This window comes from Chenopodium album, chromosome 1 (genome assembly GCF_948465745.1).
Source record: "Chenopodium album chromosome 1, dcCheAlbu1.1, whole genome shotgun sequence".
In the NCBI taxonomy this organism is placed as follows: Eukaryota; Viridiplantae; Streptophyta; class Magnoliopsida; order Caryophyllales; family Amaranthaceae; genus Chenopodium; species Chenopodium album.
The window spans coordinates 85,838,999-85,856,729 of NC_137834.1; the positions used below are offsets into that span (position 1 = coordinate 85,838,999).

The following is a 17,731-nucleotide window of genomic DNA, read 5'->3' on the forward strand; positions in this document are numbered from 1 at the left end:
TCATTAGATAGAAAACTTGTAAATTCACCTTGCCCCACCACATACTCCATCCACTGTAAAATTCACTTCATATTTTAAATTAAGTGATAGATATTATATGATTATTATAATATTTGTCGCAGAGTAGGATATATTTGTATATATTTGTGATATAGTTTGTATTCTTATCTTACTAGGTTTCCTAACAAGATTAGGACTAGTATTGTAACACTATATATATTATTCAATGGTACACACTCCAACCCAAGGAGTTTTCCCAAAATCTAACATGGTATAGGAGCCAACGTGACATATAGGTCACGGGTTCAAATCTCATCCACCCCTCCTTTAAAGTGGAATTGATTCGCGCCGAGGGGGAGTGATAGAGTATATAACATATTCCTGGACTTCAACCATCAGCTTAACTTTTTGGTTGAGTTGGTCCACTAACAGATTAGAAAAAAATTAATTTTAACATATACTCTATCATTAAGTTTATTTTATTTTTTCTCAAACAACAAAGTTTATTTTATTTCAAATTTGCAAAACACTAATACTTACAAAAGAATTTATTATAATACATTAAAATTGTTAAATACTTTTATTGTTTGTATTTCTTAATCTTATATCATTATATCTTACGTAGTTTTAAATATTTTTAAAATGAAATATGATTAAAAAAATAATAAAATAAAAGAAAAAAGAGAGGTTACATTTCTAAAGCTAGTAGTGTTCGGAGTATGACTGTATGGATGGGGGTGAGGAGAAGCGGGTATGGGGCAAGTATCATTAGAGATGTTAAAAGATGTCATTTTGAAATTTTTCTTTAGAATTATGATGTGTATCTTAGTGATTTTTTTGGTATATCTTAGTGATTATCTGAGCTTTTAATATCCTTTTGTAACACTAGATGTATCGATTCATTATAAAGTTCCGGCTCGTCTTGTGTGTGGACGGTCACACCGTGTAACCACTTATAAAAGAATAAAGTAACTCCAATAACACTTACCAAGATAACACTGACTGAGTAACCCTATAACACTGACGAAGTAAACCTTTTAACATTGACCAAGTAACAACCCCTATTATGCTAACGAAGTAAACCCTATCATGGTGGTGTAGCCAGCCATATATAAGAAAGTTTTCAAACATTATAACATAAAATTCAAGATTGCTTTCTAACAAGTATTAATTCAAACGGAAATCAATTTAATACACTTAGTGATCAGCATCATGTCGAATTAATTTTAAGTTATGTTATTCAACTTAACTTTTCTTAATTAGGTCATATCAGATAAACAAATATAAAATTTTGAGATCGAAACAACTTCAATAGAATAACAATCATCCCTCCGCTTTCGTCATACCTTGCTCCACCTCCACCCCACCCCAACCCCCAACCGGCCACCCCGAAAAAAGGAAAAAGACAAGAAGCTAATAAAAAAGACTCCTCTTTTTTTTTTTTTAAATTCTTCTTATTTAAAAATAGCATGACACCCTTCAAAAATGTGCACATACGGCTTTGCACTAAAAAGATACGGAGACACTGCCAAATTCAGATTTTTTAAAGTTGGTTTAGGGTCACTTTGCTCACATACTCACATTTACTAATTGCAATTTTGTCGTATAAGTATAAATTTAATTCGATTTAAATAAACGTAAAATTTATTTTAATTATAAGAATATGATCATATAATAAGAATTAGATGTGTTACTGGATACCAAGTTACTTAAGAAAAGTAGTTAATTTAAAAGTTAATCTCTGAAGTTAGTTATGGATTTATATTGTTGTTGGCACTTGTCATGTTATTACTAATTATATATCATTGCACGCTGATAGAGATTAAAAGAAGTTGAATGTAAAAATGACAAAGTAGACCACCCCAAAACAAAAGTTTGCTAATAACAAATATGATTCTCTTTTGGGTTAAGACTACTAATGGTATCAGAATATACAACAATACATGTGTATACCTTTTGATAACCCCATCAACCTTTCAAATTAACCATGACTTCATGACACAATTAATTTAAACAACTTATATAAGATATTACCTCCAAAAAAAAAAAAAGGCAACTTGGTTTATTAATCTTTAATTGCTCACATTATACACCAACTTTTAGGTTTAATTGTTTTAACTTAGGCCATGTTCAGATACGATTATTTTCAGTTCAGTTCAGCTCTAATAACTTCAGTTCAGATCCTAATTTCCTTTTCTTATAAAATATTCAGTTCAGTTCAGCTCTAATCAGTTCAGTTCAGTTCAATTCAACTCTAATAAGTTCAATTCAATTCATTTCAGTTCAGCTCAATTCAGTCAATGAGAACAGACCCTTATTATTAATTTACTTACATAAAAGTTATGTTATATTGAGAAAAATTAAGTTCATTAGACTAATGTATTATACAAAGTATTTTGTACTTAACTGTTTTCTTATTATTGTGAACATTACTGTTGAGTGTTGCATTAGAAATCAATGATTTAGGTAACAACTCACCCCCTTGCTTCTTTGTAAAAACAAAAAAAAAAACATCTCTTTAGATACCTAAGAATAATAGAGTATTGAATTGGTGTTCTATAGCTATCGACCCATGCCTAGCTTTAACTAACTTTAAGTAGACTTTCACAAAAGAGTTTCCTATATAATTACTTTTATGAAACCAATTGGATTTATTTCTTCTTTCAAGGGTAATTTCTTTTCACAAAATCATATATAGACTATAGTTTGGCGTTACATTTTATTCCAACTTTTAACATCTATAGAAGCCTAACTATTATGGGTGAGCAAAATATCATGGAACCTGAAATTGGAGCCGAAACCTGTTAGGAATTAACAGTTTTATAACTGGAACTAGAATCTCAAATTTCAGTTTTAGGTACCATTTGGGAATATATTGCTAAAAGTTTCTATTCTGCCTTTCAAAATTTTGAAACAAAACATGTTGGATACCTAATTATCACCCTTTTCAATATCGAGTACCAAAACCTAAAACCAAAACTATATATAAGCGCTATTTAACCTATATCATACGGAGTATATCAATCCCAAAGCATTTTTGGAATAAGAAAAAAAAATAATTACAATTTAAGCCCAAATTATAGACAATCAAAGCCCAAATCATATAATAGATTTATTTATTCATGTATGGAGCATATAATTTGAAATTGACCACACCTATATCCAAGGCCCTGTTTGATTCACCTTAATTTTGCTGAACTGAAATTATTTTTACTGAACTGAAATTATTTTTACTGAACTGAACTTAATTTTACTGAACTGAAATTATTTTTACTGAACTTAAATTATTTTTACTGATTTTCTATTATAAGTCTTCTTTAAAAAAGCTGAATTTTACTGAACTTATTTTTACTGAACTGAAATTATTTTTACTGAACTGAACTTATTTTTACTGAACTGAAATTGTTTTAACTTAATATTATTTTTTTAAGGTGAAGAGAACAGGACCTAATTCTCCTTTTCAAGTTGATGTTGCAACAAGTTACAATTTCAATTCAAGCATCTATTGCAACAAATTTCGGTTAGAGAATTATTGACATGATACTTTGAGTTAATGACCTTTACTCATAATATACCTACAAGTTAAATTCAAAATTTTCTCTTCAATATTAATTTGAAAAACCTTGAATTGGAAAAATATTTAATTTTCAATCAAAGGAACCAAACAATCTTACAAGTTTCTCATGTGTTTTGTTTCTTGTTAGCATAGTCATATACTTGTATACCCTAAAAAGGGTGTAGAAAAAATTGTTGGGAAGATCAAAACGAAACATATGCATCCAACTTAGGATACTTATGTTTGCTTTGGTGAAAGATGATTATTTATGTTGATAAACCAAAACACTTCTTATGCCATTATCACCCCTCTTTTCAAGACTTTAAGAACACAAACTTCAAGCCATGCATCTTTTCTTTTTCCTTTTTCCTCTTTCTTCTTTAGAGATGCTCTCAGTACCATTTTTTTTTAAGAGTAAGGTTGTTCAGATTGCCTTTCTAGTTTGTACCACAATCTCCAACTTTTTTTGCAATATATATTCTGTCTTTTTTTATTGGCTATATTTTACATAATTTACGCATCATAGATTATTGTATACATATATTAAAAAAAAAATTATGTTTAAAATGAAACAAACTTAACAATATATTACATTAATTTTTCAATTTTTATACTAAGGGTATGTTCTCATACGTTTATTTTCAGTTCAGTTCAGTTCAGCTTCTAATTTCCTTCTCTTATAAAATATTCATTTCAGTTCAGTTCAGTTCAGTCTATGAGAACAGGCCAACTATGTTTATTTTTAGTTGCAATAAAGGAATTTTTTATGTCTTACTTATTATTGATGCAACAAAAAAGAAATGGAGGTTGTATATAGTACAAAATATATACTGTAATAAATTTTTTTAATAATTAAACTCTATATCATCAAAATAAAAAGAGACGGAGGAAATATTAAAATTATTAAACATACCATATGTTAACTTAAAGGAGGGTTTAAACTCCCAAAAATTCTGTATTAAGAGACCATATGGTATATATAGTAGCTTTATGAGTTAATTATCATAAATGTATCCACTAGTGTCACGTGTACTTAATTAGGGTTTAGTCAAAATCCATTAACAGTCCATCTTAATTCAACAGTAGTAATTATTATTCCTTACAATAAGTACTTATTCACAATAAATAGAAATCCCCTTGGATTGGACCCAACTTGGGGGGGGTGGTCCTCTAAATATTAAGGGCTTTTTGGTGCTTGAGATTCGAGCTCTGATCTTACGAGTGCCCCTCCACCACCTACACATACTCTCGCTCTACCAGAAGCCAACACACTCCTAGACTGATTTATTTGCTTGCAACAAGACAACAGCTTATTAGTTTACTAAAGTTTTGGGTGAAAAAAATATGTATTTTGATTCATGACTATCCATATATTTTCGATATACTAACTAATAAGAAAAGAATTTTAAAATTATACTGTTTTAAAATATTATATTACATCTGTCACATATTATGTGTAACTTTGGCTATTAGTTGTGAGATATAAAAAATTTCAAAGTTGCACATAATATATAATAGAGATAGTATATATGAGTTAAACTGTAATTGTATATATGAGTGTCAAGACTCCCTAATTAGATAGACCTTTCGTTATTTATTACTTACAATCCGAGATTAGTTATGTATATATAATGCAATAGAAAGACTCTATAGTTTGAACTCTTTTGTTTAAAACTCCAGTTATACAAATTATATAAATTCAATTTTTAGTCGATAAGAAGAAGGCTTATTAGTCCGAAACTCATGATGAGTCAACCCAACTCAAATTAACTAGCTAGACTGTTTGAAAAAATTTAGAGTTAATCGAAGTCTACATTTTGAAAATGATTAGTTTGTATTAAGATGGATGATTAGGCACTTGTATAATAATGAAATAAAGTGAGATAAATTACTAAAATGTAACAAATATTCAAAATTACCCAAAATAGAAAGTACTCCTATAGTCGTATTTTTTTTTGTAAGGTAAGGCGAAAGACCCTGACCGTAGTTCAACCCTCACGTTTTTTTTTTTTTTTTTTTTTTTTGGTCCGGTATTTGTGGGTCGGACGCTTTGATAGTGAGGGGGAAGGGTAAGAGATCACCACCCTCAAAGTGTCTCTAGTTGTATACTCGTATGTATTTACAACGCGCCAGAAATACTTTATGATGATGATGAGGTTCTTTAATTAAATTCTGTAGCAAATATAGTACGGAGAAATAGTTAAATAGTGATAAATCCCAAAGCTAGCTAGTGTGGGTAGAAGAGGGAGAATAGATATAGAGCATTAAAAGTGAGAAGAGGAGATGTGGATCTCAGGCTGTATAATGACAGTCGTCCACATTGAATGTCAAGGATCCACGACTGGCTAAACTATTTAAATTTGGAATTCTCTTTCTTGGGAACTTAAAACATCCAAAGGATAACTAGATTATTTCACCTTCACCAAACCATTGTCATTAAACTTTATTTCTTACGTCCCGGCTTAACGGATACTGCTTAAATTATACACCTTCACTTCTCATATTAGCTTCATTTTTCTTTTTATGTCGTCCTTAAAAGATCATCTCATACCTTAAATGTCTTTAGGAGAAGACAACATATTTATTATCACAAAAACTATAACTAAAAGTTAATAAAGTAAAATATGACTTGGAGACGAACAATTAAGAATAGAGGGAGTATTTGTACTTATCAATTAGTCAAATTTCCATCTTTCTCTCTATATGCATTTTTACAATAGATTTTTTTAATCAGTATTTAAGGCTTCTTAGGCAAAATCGTGCATGAGACAATGGTTACATATTAACTCTTCGAAATGTCGTTTGTTAATGTCTGTTAATTAATTACTCTATAGTATTTGATAAAAGTCCAAAAGTAACCCCAACTTTTACCTCTATAGAGACATGATAATTAACAATTTATACCTCATCACCAAAGAGCGGGACTAATTCAATTAGGATAGCAAGAACACGGTTTTGCAATATGCTAAAGACATAATGCATGATCACAACTTTAAGGTAAAAGGTTCATATACACAGTTTTTATACAACTACCTTGAATATTATCAGCAACTCATGAATACAACAATCAAATTGACAAAATTAATCAACAAAATCATATACTATAAGATACGAAGTATGTCTTTTATATCCAAAATAGAAGCCTTTTTTTTATCTTTAGAAACTTTAGGTTGATTCATTTTACACATACCATTGCTTTAATGATAAAACTTTTATAAGTTTATCATCTACTTTCGACCTTACCCAAACACCTATCATCGACCACGTTCAATTTCTATTTCCCAAAGCATAAAATCTAATTGATTCTTGGCAACAAGGTAACTCAAAGCAAAAGTATGGACAGATATTAGTAATCAAAAATACTTTTTTTTTTTTTGGGTTTTCTTAAGCTATACCCCTAAGGTAGTTGAGTTTCTAAGGTGTACCCATACTTTTTCAAGTTTCTAAGCCGTGTCCTTCAACTTCTTATCAATACTAAAATGTACCCTTATTAGTTATTTAAAAGTTAATTAAGAGTGTGATTTCGTGGCTTTAGTTTTCATTAATAGGGTTGTTGTGGTTAATATTTCTTTCTCGTATCATTTTCTTACCTTTTATCATTTTTATAAAATTTATAGTTAACTTTAGGTGATATGGAAGTCCCAAAGAGAGTACCATTCATTAATGGTAGTGAGTTGAAGGGGCACAATTAAGAAATTTGAAAAAACATGGGTATACCTTATAAACTCGACTACCTTAGGGGCATAGCTTAGAAAAACCTTTTTTTTTTTTTTTTATATAAGGAAAATAAAAATAGTTATCTTTTTTTTTTTTTTTTTTTTTTTTTATGAACAAAATATATTATCTTATCTAGGAATGTATGATAATAATGGTTGAAAATAATTACTCGTAAAAATAATGAAAAGAAAAAGATGAGGAAAAAGTTTATCAGACTGAGTTGTGAGTAGCTGCACAAAAGAAATCTGACACGATTGTTATACGTGCATGAACCATGGTTTTCATCGTAAAAACCAGAAGTTCATTTGATGCACAACTTCACTTTCTTAATATTTACTCCATCTTTCATAATTTTTCAGTTTTTGGGACATTTATTACGTTCACAACACTGACCAAAAATAATGAGAATTTTTTTTTAATACTTGTATAGTAGTTAACATAATGTACTCCGTAATAAAATTAGACAAAATATTTATACTTATGTAAAATTTAAGCATTTGACCAACTAATTTGGTCAATAAAAACTTGGGATTAGAGTAGAAACTAGAATTTCATTTCTTAAATGGAAGCTTCTTGTCAGTTTAATGGAGAATGTTAGGGCAAATGAAGTTTTAATGCGTGATATTAACTTCATCCTTCTGCAACATTTGGCTTGGGACTTGGGAGAGGAAAGAGGTGTGGCCTTATTATGAAATAGTACAGTTTGTGACCACTGAACGTTGCACCGAGGAATTATCTCCATACATGATCTGGTTCGATATGCCATATACTTAAGATGTGAGGCTAGTGAGGCCAACTATGTTTCTTCTTCGACATATGTCTGTAGCAATAGGGGACCCTAAAACATTATTGATACGGGAAGGGAAATGGTGAGAACGAAAAGGGTACATTCCAAGTCTTATAAAGATTATGCTTTAAGATTACAATTAGAAGACAATTATCATGCGGTATTGGAGCTTAATACAACAGTTGTCTCTAAAATTATTTACCCATGAAAACTGCCATCAAAACTAATAAAAAAAAGAAAAAAAGTTGACTGGATAATCATACAATTTCCATTTACAAAGGTTCTGTGCATAAATATTTGTCCAGATAACAGGAAATTAATGACATTCAAGCCCACCTCCTTCAAGGAGCAGAGTTGTGAGTTTACCCATCTATGCCTCGTCCATTTGGTCCTGCATGTCCAGAGACAGTGGTGAGATGGTCAGTTCATAGAGGACCGGAATTTCTATAACATATGTACAAGGCGTTTTATGCGACAGCATACAGTTACAGTATTACCCTCAAAGAAGTAAATGTGGATCCTAGAGTATAATCAACTATTTCCATTCCAAAAATATGACAAGACAAACTGATGTTAAAATAGTTAGTTAATATCCTAATGTTAACACAGTTATTGGCCAATATGTTTCTTAAAAAGCCAATGGTACTGGGTAATCAAGTAAACAATTGATATTAACAAGACCAGGGCCAATATGCTTCTTAGAAACGGCTATGGTACAGGGTAATCAAGTAAACAAACGGTATTAAAAAAACCGGGGCATGTTATTTAGAAAAGGCTATGGTATAGGGTAGTGATTAAGTAAGCTATTAGCCTATTAACAAGATCTGGATCAAGCGGTAAGGCAACATGAAGTGTAACTATGATAAAAGTTTATAGTAGTATGTATCTAAGAACCTACAGGGGTAACAAGATCATCCCATCATCATTGCCTAGAGTGTAATTGCAGGTTACTTGTATGTTTGAAAGGTAACTTTCTGTTCATCGATTATATCCCCTGCTTCTCTAACAAATTAATTGGGCTAGCAAGTTACAACTCTATCTTGGCAGAACAAAAGCAGCAACATGAAAACTACCATCAGAGTTAAGCTTGACATAAAAGCACTGTCACGTACCTGCATATCTGATGTCCAAAGAGTGAGATTATCCCGCAATAGTTGCATTATGAGTGTACTGTCTTTGTAGGATTCTTCACCCAAAGTATCAAGCTCAGCTATGGCTTCCTCAAAGGCCTTCACATACAACAAACAATGGTTAATCTAAAGATTTAATAGTAAAAATAAGACCTAATCTGCCACAAAGGATTAGTCATATAGCATGCCTTCAAATGTTAAAGCATCCACCACTCAATACGGATCCAATTTAAGTGACATGCATATCTGAAATAATGCAACAATCTAAAAGACAATCCTCATAAAACAAAATTGAAGTCTCTGTCATCAAGAATGTGGTGAATACAAATACTATAACAATCTAATACACAGTCCTTGTGTAGTGCACTGACAAATTGACTCCAAATACAACATGAATTTAGTGATTCTAAACACAAATTGAAAGCTCTACTAAAATATCAAAATTCTAACATTTCTTCAATCAATTTATGATAAAATTTTTAAAAATTGTTGAAACTAAAGAATAAATCAAGAAATTCCATTTATCAACAAAATGCAGAAGTTATAAGAGTAATAAACACTACTTGTTCCCAAAATGATTACACAGGCAACTGATGATAAAAACACACCAACATCTAGGATCAACATTTTAAAATCTTGAGATCAAGATACTCTTAGGAATATTCTTAGCGCATTTTTGCTTCAAAGTCTATACAGGGAAATGATATGGAATCGGACAAGGTGGGGGAAATGATTTTTTTTTTTTGCTCGTCCCTTCCGTTGTAAATGTGTTTGATCGACGACTTTTTTTCCCTTTGTTAAGCCCAAAAACCAATAGTGATAAGGCCATCAACCTTCTCTTCTCATTACACACTTCACTTGAAATGGTTCAAGTGCCTCCTCACCCTTTCCTATTTCTCTCCTTTTCACTACTTGGAAATCACAGAGATTACAGAAGATTCAAGCTGCAAAAATGGAGCAAATTTCATTCAAGTCAACTAGCTGCTCAGCCTGCACATCACTCTTCTGATGAAGGACAGGTTCAAATTTCATCACTGTTGACTTTGCTGGCAATCAAAGTATTGTAAGACTTCGTCATCCGCCCATCCTAGTTTATAATGATGTATGAGCCACATTTGGCACCACCAGTCCACCACCATCACATTGGACCAGGTAAACATCAAATCAGATAAAAGTTTTGGTTGGTCACTTCTTGGTGACTCATCTTCAATTTAAGTTTGGAAGCTGGTAATGGTGTTGCCTATTTCTATCCCCCACCCCCCTCTCTTCCTCTTGCTGGACATATGGTTGGTGATATATGGAGTAAAAGGCTGAGCTACAGCAAGGAGGTGATGATGGGGCAGTAGATAGTGATTGTAGAGTTGTTTTTCAATACCTCTAATAAACAGAATGTGTTTTCTAACTTCTAAGTGGACAAGACGGTAACATTTTTTTTTAATGGTAAGGACTCTAAGGTTAGGGTCCCTAACTAGACCTCAACCCTCACGATTTTTTTGGTCTAGTATTTGCGGGCCAGACACTTGAGAGTTAGGCGGGAGGTAAAGAAATACCTACTGCTAAGGCCCTAAGCACCCCTTAAAAAGATTCAAACCCCAAACCTCAACGATTTGAGGTAAGAACCTTACCAAGTAAGCCAACCTTTCTTAGTAGAGTTAATTTAATAGCCATTAAGTGTCATGCCCGCGATTAATGGACCAAAAAAACCGTGAGGGTTGAGGACTGGTCAAAGTCCTCCTTACCAATAAAAAAAAAATATAGCCACTAACAATGGTAAAAGAAAAGTATTCATCAGAATCAAACAAAAACAAATAGAAATAGCCACTAACAACTTCTACTCCTTAGTGCCATGATTAAAAACTATGAGGGTTAGAACCAATTAAATTGATCTGAAAGCCACTAACAACCTCTACTCCACAGTGTCATGCCTGCAAATACTAGAAACTGGACAAAAAAAAACTATGAGGTTCAAGTCTGGTCATAGTCCTCCAACATTAAAAAAAATATCCACCAACAATGGTAACAAAAAAATATTCCTCCCCAACTTGCACCTTCTCTAGTTCCTCCTCCTAAGTCCTAACTTATTTTCCAATCATCTCTCTCTCCTTTCTCGCTCCACCATTATCTATCTTTTCCCCATATCAACTACCTCCTCTCAAATCCTCCTTCCTTCTCTTTAAAACACGGAGTAGTTAATTACTTGACTTATGGTATTAGCTTTGAAAAGAAAAGTTCTATTTGAAACCACATTGGCATAAATAAAATCGACAACGATCAAAATCACGAAAAAAGAGATCTACAGTAAGAAACTATGTCTATGTTCTTTGGTGGTTCTCATAATTATTACGTTTATCATGGCATTATTTCAGGGGGGGGGGGGGTGGGGGGAAGCCAATAAGATAGAAAAAGAAGGTGATGCTCTAGAACTTAGTACCAAATGTAGGAAATAGAAAGCCTGCCGAGTCACCATGACTCCACAGTCCTAGGAAATTTCAAATAACAAATGCACTAAGTACACCTGATTTTAGCCAATCGATATCCCATTTCTTATTCTTCTAATTCTTGATTAGACAACTTCTTCCCTACACTTGCAATATCCAAATTAGATATCTCTTTTGCTACCCCTAAGGAAAAGAAAAAGGAGAGGCAAAAAGGCATAAACCTGCCCTAAAGACTATAAAAAAAAAAAAACATCAGAGCCCCACAATGTTCATATTCTTTTTTTTTTAAACAAAGAATTAACACGCTGGTTTTAGAGAGAGAGTAAATCCATAACCCCACCATAACACCTAGGCGTGGACTCCAGAGAGAAGTTCATATAACGAATTAACTAAGAAACTACTATTGCACTCCCAATTTCAGCACATATTTTCTATGTTCCTTTTAACTCTGAAACACTTGTCTTTATGCACTTCCTTTAATTAAAAAGTACCACTATGGCTACCTTTACAAGCACATATATCTACTAGGCCAAAACTTTGTTCATTGTAAAGCAAGGGCATATTTATAGGAAAGAGAGGCATCCAGCCATACCCCAAGTATGCAAAAATGAACACGGAAAGCTATAAAATATTTCCTCAATCATCAAATAAAGGATTACTTATGATTTTGAAGGGTTTGCGATAAATACAACAAAGCTTATTTGGTAACCCCACCCCACCCACACAAAAAAGGCTTGTGGTTCTCTCTCTCTCTCTCTCTCTCTCTCTCTCTCTCTCTCATCACGAGGACACTTTCTCCCTTCCCTCTCCCCAGCTCATGGGTCTTTTATATATTCATGTCATACGAGAGAAATGATTGGTGTAGAAAAACGATATATACGGTGTGTACTAGCATAAGTTGATATGAAACACTAAAATTGCAACTTTTGCACCTCGCAAAAGAATGATAGGGCATTAAATACAAGTGACATGAGAAACTCTAAAATTCAAGCCACACGAAGCAAGATTGGCAACTCACAGCTAAGAAGAATTCTTTTTCTAGACAAAAATTGTCACTTTATCAGTCTCCTTCAAGAAACCCAAATTTAAATAATCTAATTCTAAATACCATGATTGATAAAGAAATTAGCACAATCTTAATCTTAAGATTCACATCCAGCTATTTCATGAAAGGAGCATTGTCCACTTTACACTATCATTTATTCTTGCCCTACTTCCTTCAGCCCCTTGGTTCTAACCACATAAGTGAAGAACAAGTGAACAACCTAAGGAAAAGATAATCTATCAATCTGATTCACAGGATGCAAATGAGAATTTGATAAAGGTTAACACTTAATAGTGTAAATACTACAAAACAATATGATTTACACAGAAAGGCTATTTTGATCACAAAACTGCAGCATATTGATCAAACTGGGCTTATGTATTGCTACGACTAGTCGACTACCAACAACACAAATGGAATATTTGAGCCTGATTTATAGAGAATATTCCCCATTTTACCAACACTGGCTCAACTTAAGAGCCACTTACACAGTTACACTTAGTAAACATACTCAAATCAGAAAGATGTATAACTGAGTACCACTAACCCTCTTCCCTCAAGGCCTCAAGTACACAAGTGAGAAAAAAAACTCAAAGAGTTTCATTTTTATATTCCAAATCGTCCTTTCATATTAGACTGCTTGGACCATTGCTATCAAGAACCAGACCAAAACAGCAACAAATTCATAGAAGCCTTTTAACAAAACACACATATGCACTGAAATTCTACATTGGTTTTCCAAATAATAATAATAATTATAATAATAAATAAATTAAAAAAAAAAAATTACTCAGTATATAAAATGAAGAAAGAAAAAAGAAATAAAATAAAAAAAAACTTAGTAATGGACCAAAAACACATTATTACAGCAATGCTGCAAGGGAAGCTCCCTATGAAGATTTAGATACAGTATTTGAAGGAGAGACTGATGGTAAACACCTAAACATCTTTTAAGCACTGTCTAAGAATGATTCTTGCAAAGACTTTTCAATTGTTTGATTTTCCAGAAGAAGAAAAGAAAATACTTCATCTCAGACATAGGTCCCTCTACATAGACTTTGACATTTATCATAGAAATCAATTTACAAACATACCTGTTTTGCCAAACTACAAGCCTTTTCTGCTGAATTAAGTATCTCAAAGTAGAACACAGAGAAATTCAGTGCCAACCCCAATCTGATAGGATGAGTTGGAGCAAGATCAGCCAGTGCAATATCCTATACATAAATGACAAAAAAGCAAACAAAGAACAATGAGAGTTAGATACATAAAATGGTGATTGGTAAAATCCTTAACAAGTTACTTTAAATCATAAACAACTTTTTTTGTCAGAACTAGGAACAATGAGAGTTATATAATAATTAAAAACCATAATATCTCTTGGCTATTGTGTTTCACCTCCAGTACCAATTGTGGCACTGCCTAAATTTTCAACACATTATTTGGATCAAACCAAGCAAATTTTTTTAATTAACATATCCATATATCCGTGCCCAATGTTAGTAGTCAGTTGTGTGTGTGTGTGTGACTGTGACTATTAGTAACACAGAAAACCATCCAAGATTCTCAATTTGTTTATATAAATGGCTGCAAATAACCTATTGAACAATAAATATTCCAACCTTCCCTAAATATATCACACTCGACTTTAGTGGCCACACTATATCAGCTTTGACTTTTTTTTTTTCAAATACACGATTGTAAAATTACTGTTTATAATTATAACAAAATGAAACTCTGTCTAAAGATAATAATGGACTACCTTATATCCATATCACAACTCTAACTGTGTGGCCAAACCGCCAAAGTTAGAGCTCTGACCAGCAGGGTCGAATGTGGCATATCTTTCAAAAAGCACAGTATTTAGTGCCCAAAAAAGGGGTTCCTTGACTCCATTATCATTGAAACATTGGATTACAAGTAAAACATAGAGACATACTCCGTAATAATTTACATCACTCAGATTATTGTTTAAAAATATTATTCTCATGCTTTCTCCTAATATTACAAATTCCACTAACTAATCAAAGTTGTACTAAGGGGTAAGGAGAGAGCATTTGTTATAGTTGAAGACTTGAAGGAAATGGAAAGGAATGAAATGAGTGAGGGATAGATAAAAAGGCCAGTACTTATATGCTACATGAATAGTTGGGCATTAGAATAAGAGATGAGAGAAAATGATGTGAGTAACATAATGTGTTATCCAATATTGGGGAGGGTAACGGATGAGTGGAATCAATTACACTCAAGTAAAGGAAATTGTAACTTATAATGTAAACACTTTAGTGGTCCCATTTCCAGCCATAAACTCCATCACACCAAACATGCTCTAAGAATATAACATATGTGATGCAAAGGCCACACCAATGGGAGACAAACTGCAGCCAAAAGCAACTCGATATCACGTGGGGGTAGATAAAGGGGCTAAACTTCGTAATTTTATAAAACATATACAGGTCTCAGACTCTCAGTTGGTGCCAGGCGGAAAAAAGTAGTGATGAGTCTGATGACCATTATTTATATGAAATTATGAATAGTTGGGTATTACAAATTTACAATGGAATGGAATAGGAGTAGGGGGGAAAACTGAAGTGAATAACATAATGTTATCCAATATTGGAAACGGTAACAGATGAGTGGAATCAATCACCCCCAATTAAAGGAAGTTGTCACTATACCATCAAATAACCTATAACGCAGATACATTGGTGGTCCCATTTCCAACCACAAAATCCATCATACCAAACAGGCTTCAAGAATATAACATAAGTGATGCAGAAGCCACACAAATGAGAGACACAAACTACACCCAAAAGCAACTCGATATTTTGTGGGGGAAGATTGAGGGGCTAAAGTTCGTAACTTTGTACGACATATACAGGTTTAGTTTGGCATCAGACCAAAAAGAACATGACATAATGACCTATGGCGGCGATATACACTTGTGCATATTACTATGGTAGTGGAAACCTGGAAAAGAGTAGCAATCCGTTCTCCAAATTAAACATGGTGATCCTATCAACAAACTGAACAAGAGGACTTTCGATCCAATCTCATAAATGAATCTAATAAAACACCAAACCATATCAGTAAATCAACTCACTAAATTTACTCAATTCACTTCAATCAATTACCACAACATCAACAAAAGGTTCAAGAACAACACTCTAATTAACCGCGATTTAATAATTATCCACCAAATTTTACAAAATTAACATTAACAAAACCTAATTAAATTACACTTCATAAATAATCCTCAAAAAACCCCAATTTTTTTACTCAAATACCTAAAATTCACAATTGCAATTAAAACTAACAAAATCCAACAATTAACAAATCAAATTCAAAATTAAGAGCAATTAAGAAGTAAACCTGAGCAGCCTTATAAGCAACCATAGTTTCTTCAGCAGCTTTCTTCCTTTCATCACCCGACAAAAACTCAGCCAAATAGCGATGATAATCACCCTTCATCTTCAAATAAAACACCTTAGATTCCGTCGCAGTAGCCGACGGAATCAGATAATTATCCAACAACTTAAAAATCGAAGCGCAAACATCGGACAACTCCGATTCAACTTTACAACGATAAGATTTAACAAGAGGAACATGATCATCATTCCGACGACTCTCCTCCTTCTGCTCAATCGACGACACGATTCTCCAAGCAGCGCGAAGAGATCCGATGACGTTTTTGTAAGCGACGGAAAGAAGGTTACGTTCTTCGACGGTGAGTTCGACGTCGGCGGAGGAGGTGACGAGATTGTCCATAAAAGTGACCATTTCTTCGTAACGTTCGGCTTGTTCGGCGAGTTTGGCGAGGTAGAGGGATTGATCGCGGGTTAGGGATTGAGGAGGGGGAGGAGTTGGAGTGGCCGCCATTGATGAGAGCTTGAGTGAGAGTGAAGGAGGAGAGAGAAAGTGGAGTGATGATGTGAGAAAAGTTGGGGGGTTTTTTTGTGAAGTGGAGGAGGAGGTTTTATAGGATAAGAATGAAATGGGAGTGCGAGTATGATGACCAGAGTGGATGGGTTGGGGTGTGGGACCGGTGTTTGTTTGCCTTTTACGTGGATAATTGGTGAGGGATTTTTTTTAGTGTTTTGACTTACTCTCGTTTGATTTTGCGTCGACTTACTCTCTATTGGATACTATTTGGACATGACGTTGAATTACTAAAAAAAAAACATGTAACTGAATGGAACTTATTGGAGCTGAAATGAAATGAATATTTTATAAAAAAAGAAAATTAAAAACTGAACTAAATATAATCCGAATAGGTCATGCCCTTAGTACACTTAGTTGAATTGAATTGAGCAAAACTGAATTGTTTATGAGAGAAGTAAATTAGGAAATGAACCGAACTAAATTGTCCGTAATACATACTTACTTGTATATATTAGGATGAAAGTCAACAATTGAAAAACTAGGTCGGATAAAAGGAGCACTAAGAGCTCTATGATATACTCCCCCCGTTTTTAAATACTTCCTCCATTTCTCCATGCGCGGAGTTTTAGGATAAATTGGAGAAAGTAATAAAATATGGAGGTAGTGGGTGGTTGAGAAAATAAAAAATTGTAAAAAACAAAAGTAGTGGAATAATAGGAGGAGATAGAATTATGTTGGGTCCACCAAGTGTGAGAAATGAATTAAATATTGTAAAAGATTTCCAAAAAAGGAAATGAAGCAAGTATTTAAAAACGAACGGAAAAGGAAAGTAGAGCAAGTATTTAAAAACGGAGCAACTTGCTCCGTTTTTAAATACTTGTTCCATTTCTATTTTTTGCACTATTCATTTGTCTTACTTTAACTAATATTTGTGATTTATACCTTGTGGGTACTTGTTGTAATCATCTCAATAAATAGATTATTAATTTTCAATTGTTAGAATTTATACTTATTGATAATTAAATATATTAATGATCAAAGTTTAGCATCGGCATGCGTGTCCAAAAGAAATGGAGCAAGTATTTAATAACGGAGGGAGTACAATGCAACAACATTAGTGAAGACCATGTAACGTGATTTGGGACTCAAATTCCCCAAGATTAAACACCGGACTTA

The 17,731-nt window shown here is 32.9% G+C and overlaps 1 protein-coding gene across 1 annotated transcript; it reads right to left on the bottom strand.

Moving 5' to 3' along the window:
• Positions 1 to 8,140: 8,140 nt before the first annotated feature.
• LOC145559940 (14-3-3-like protein D) lies at positions 8,141 to 16,632 on the bottom strand. Its single transcript, XM_081621214.1, has 4 exons — positions 16,046 to 16,632; positions 13,768 to 13,890; positions 9,173 to 9,289; positions 8,141 to 8,451 (listed from the first exon to the last, which is right to left on the bottom strand). Exons 1-4 carry the CDS (start codon positions 16,550 to 16,552, stop codon positions 8,431 to 8,433), a joined length of 768 nt encoding a protein of 255 aa, XP_081477340.1. The 5' UTR covers positions 16,553 to 16,632; the 3' UTR covers positions 8,141 to 8,430.
• Positions 16,633 to 17,731: the final 1,099 nt, after the last annotated feature.

Bases quoted from the DNA above. Each gene is read 5' to 3' on its own strand.
- LOC145559940 (XM_081621214.1), bottom strand. From the start codon at position 16,552: ATGGCGGCCACTCCAACTCCTCCCCCTCCTCAATCCCTAACCCGCGAT. The intron at 9,290-13,767 runs GTATGTTTGTAA...TTGTATGTGAAG, and splicing joins CTTGTAGTTTGGCAAAACAG to GCCTTTGAGGAAGCCATAGC. The intron at 8,452-9,172 runs GTACGTGACAGT...CTGGACATGCAG, and splicing joins TTTGGACATCAGATATGCAG to GACCAAATGGACGAGGCATA.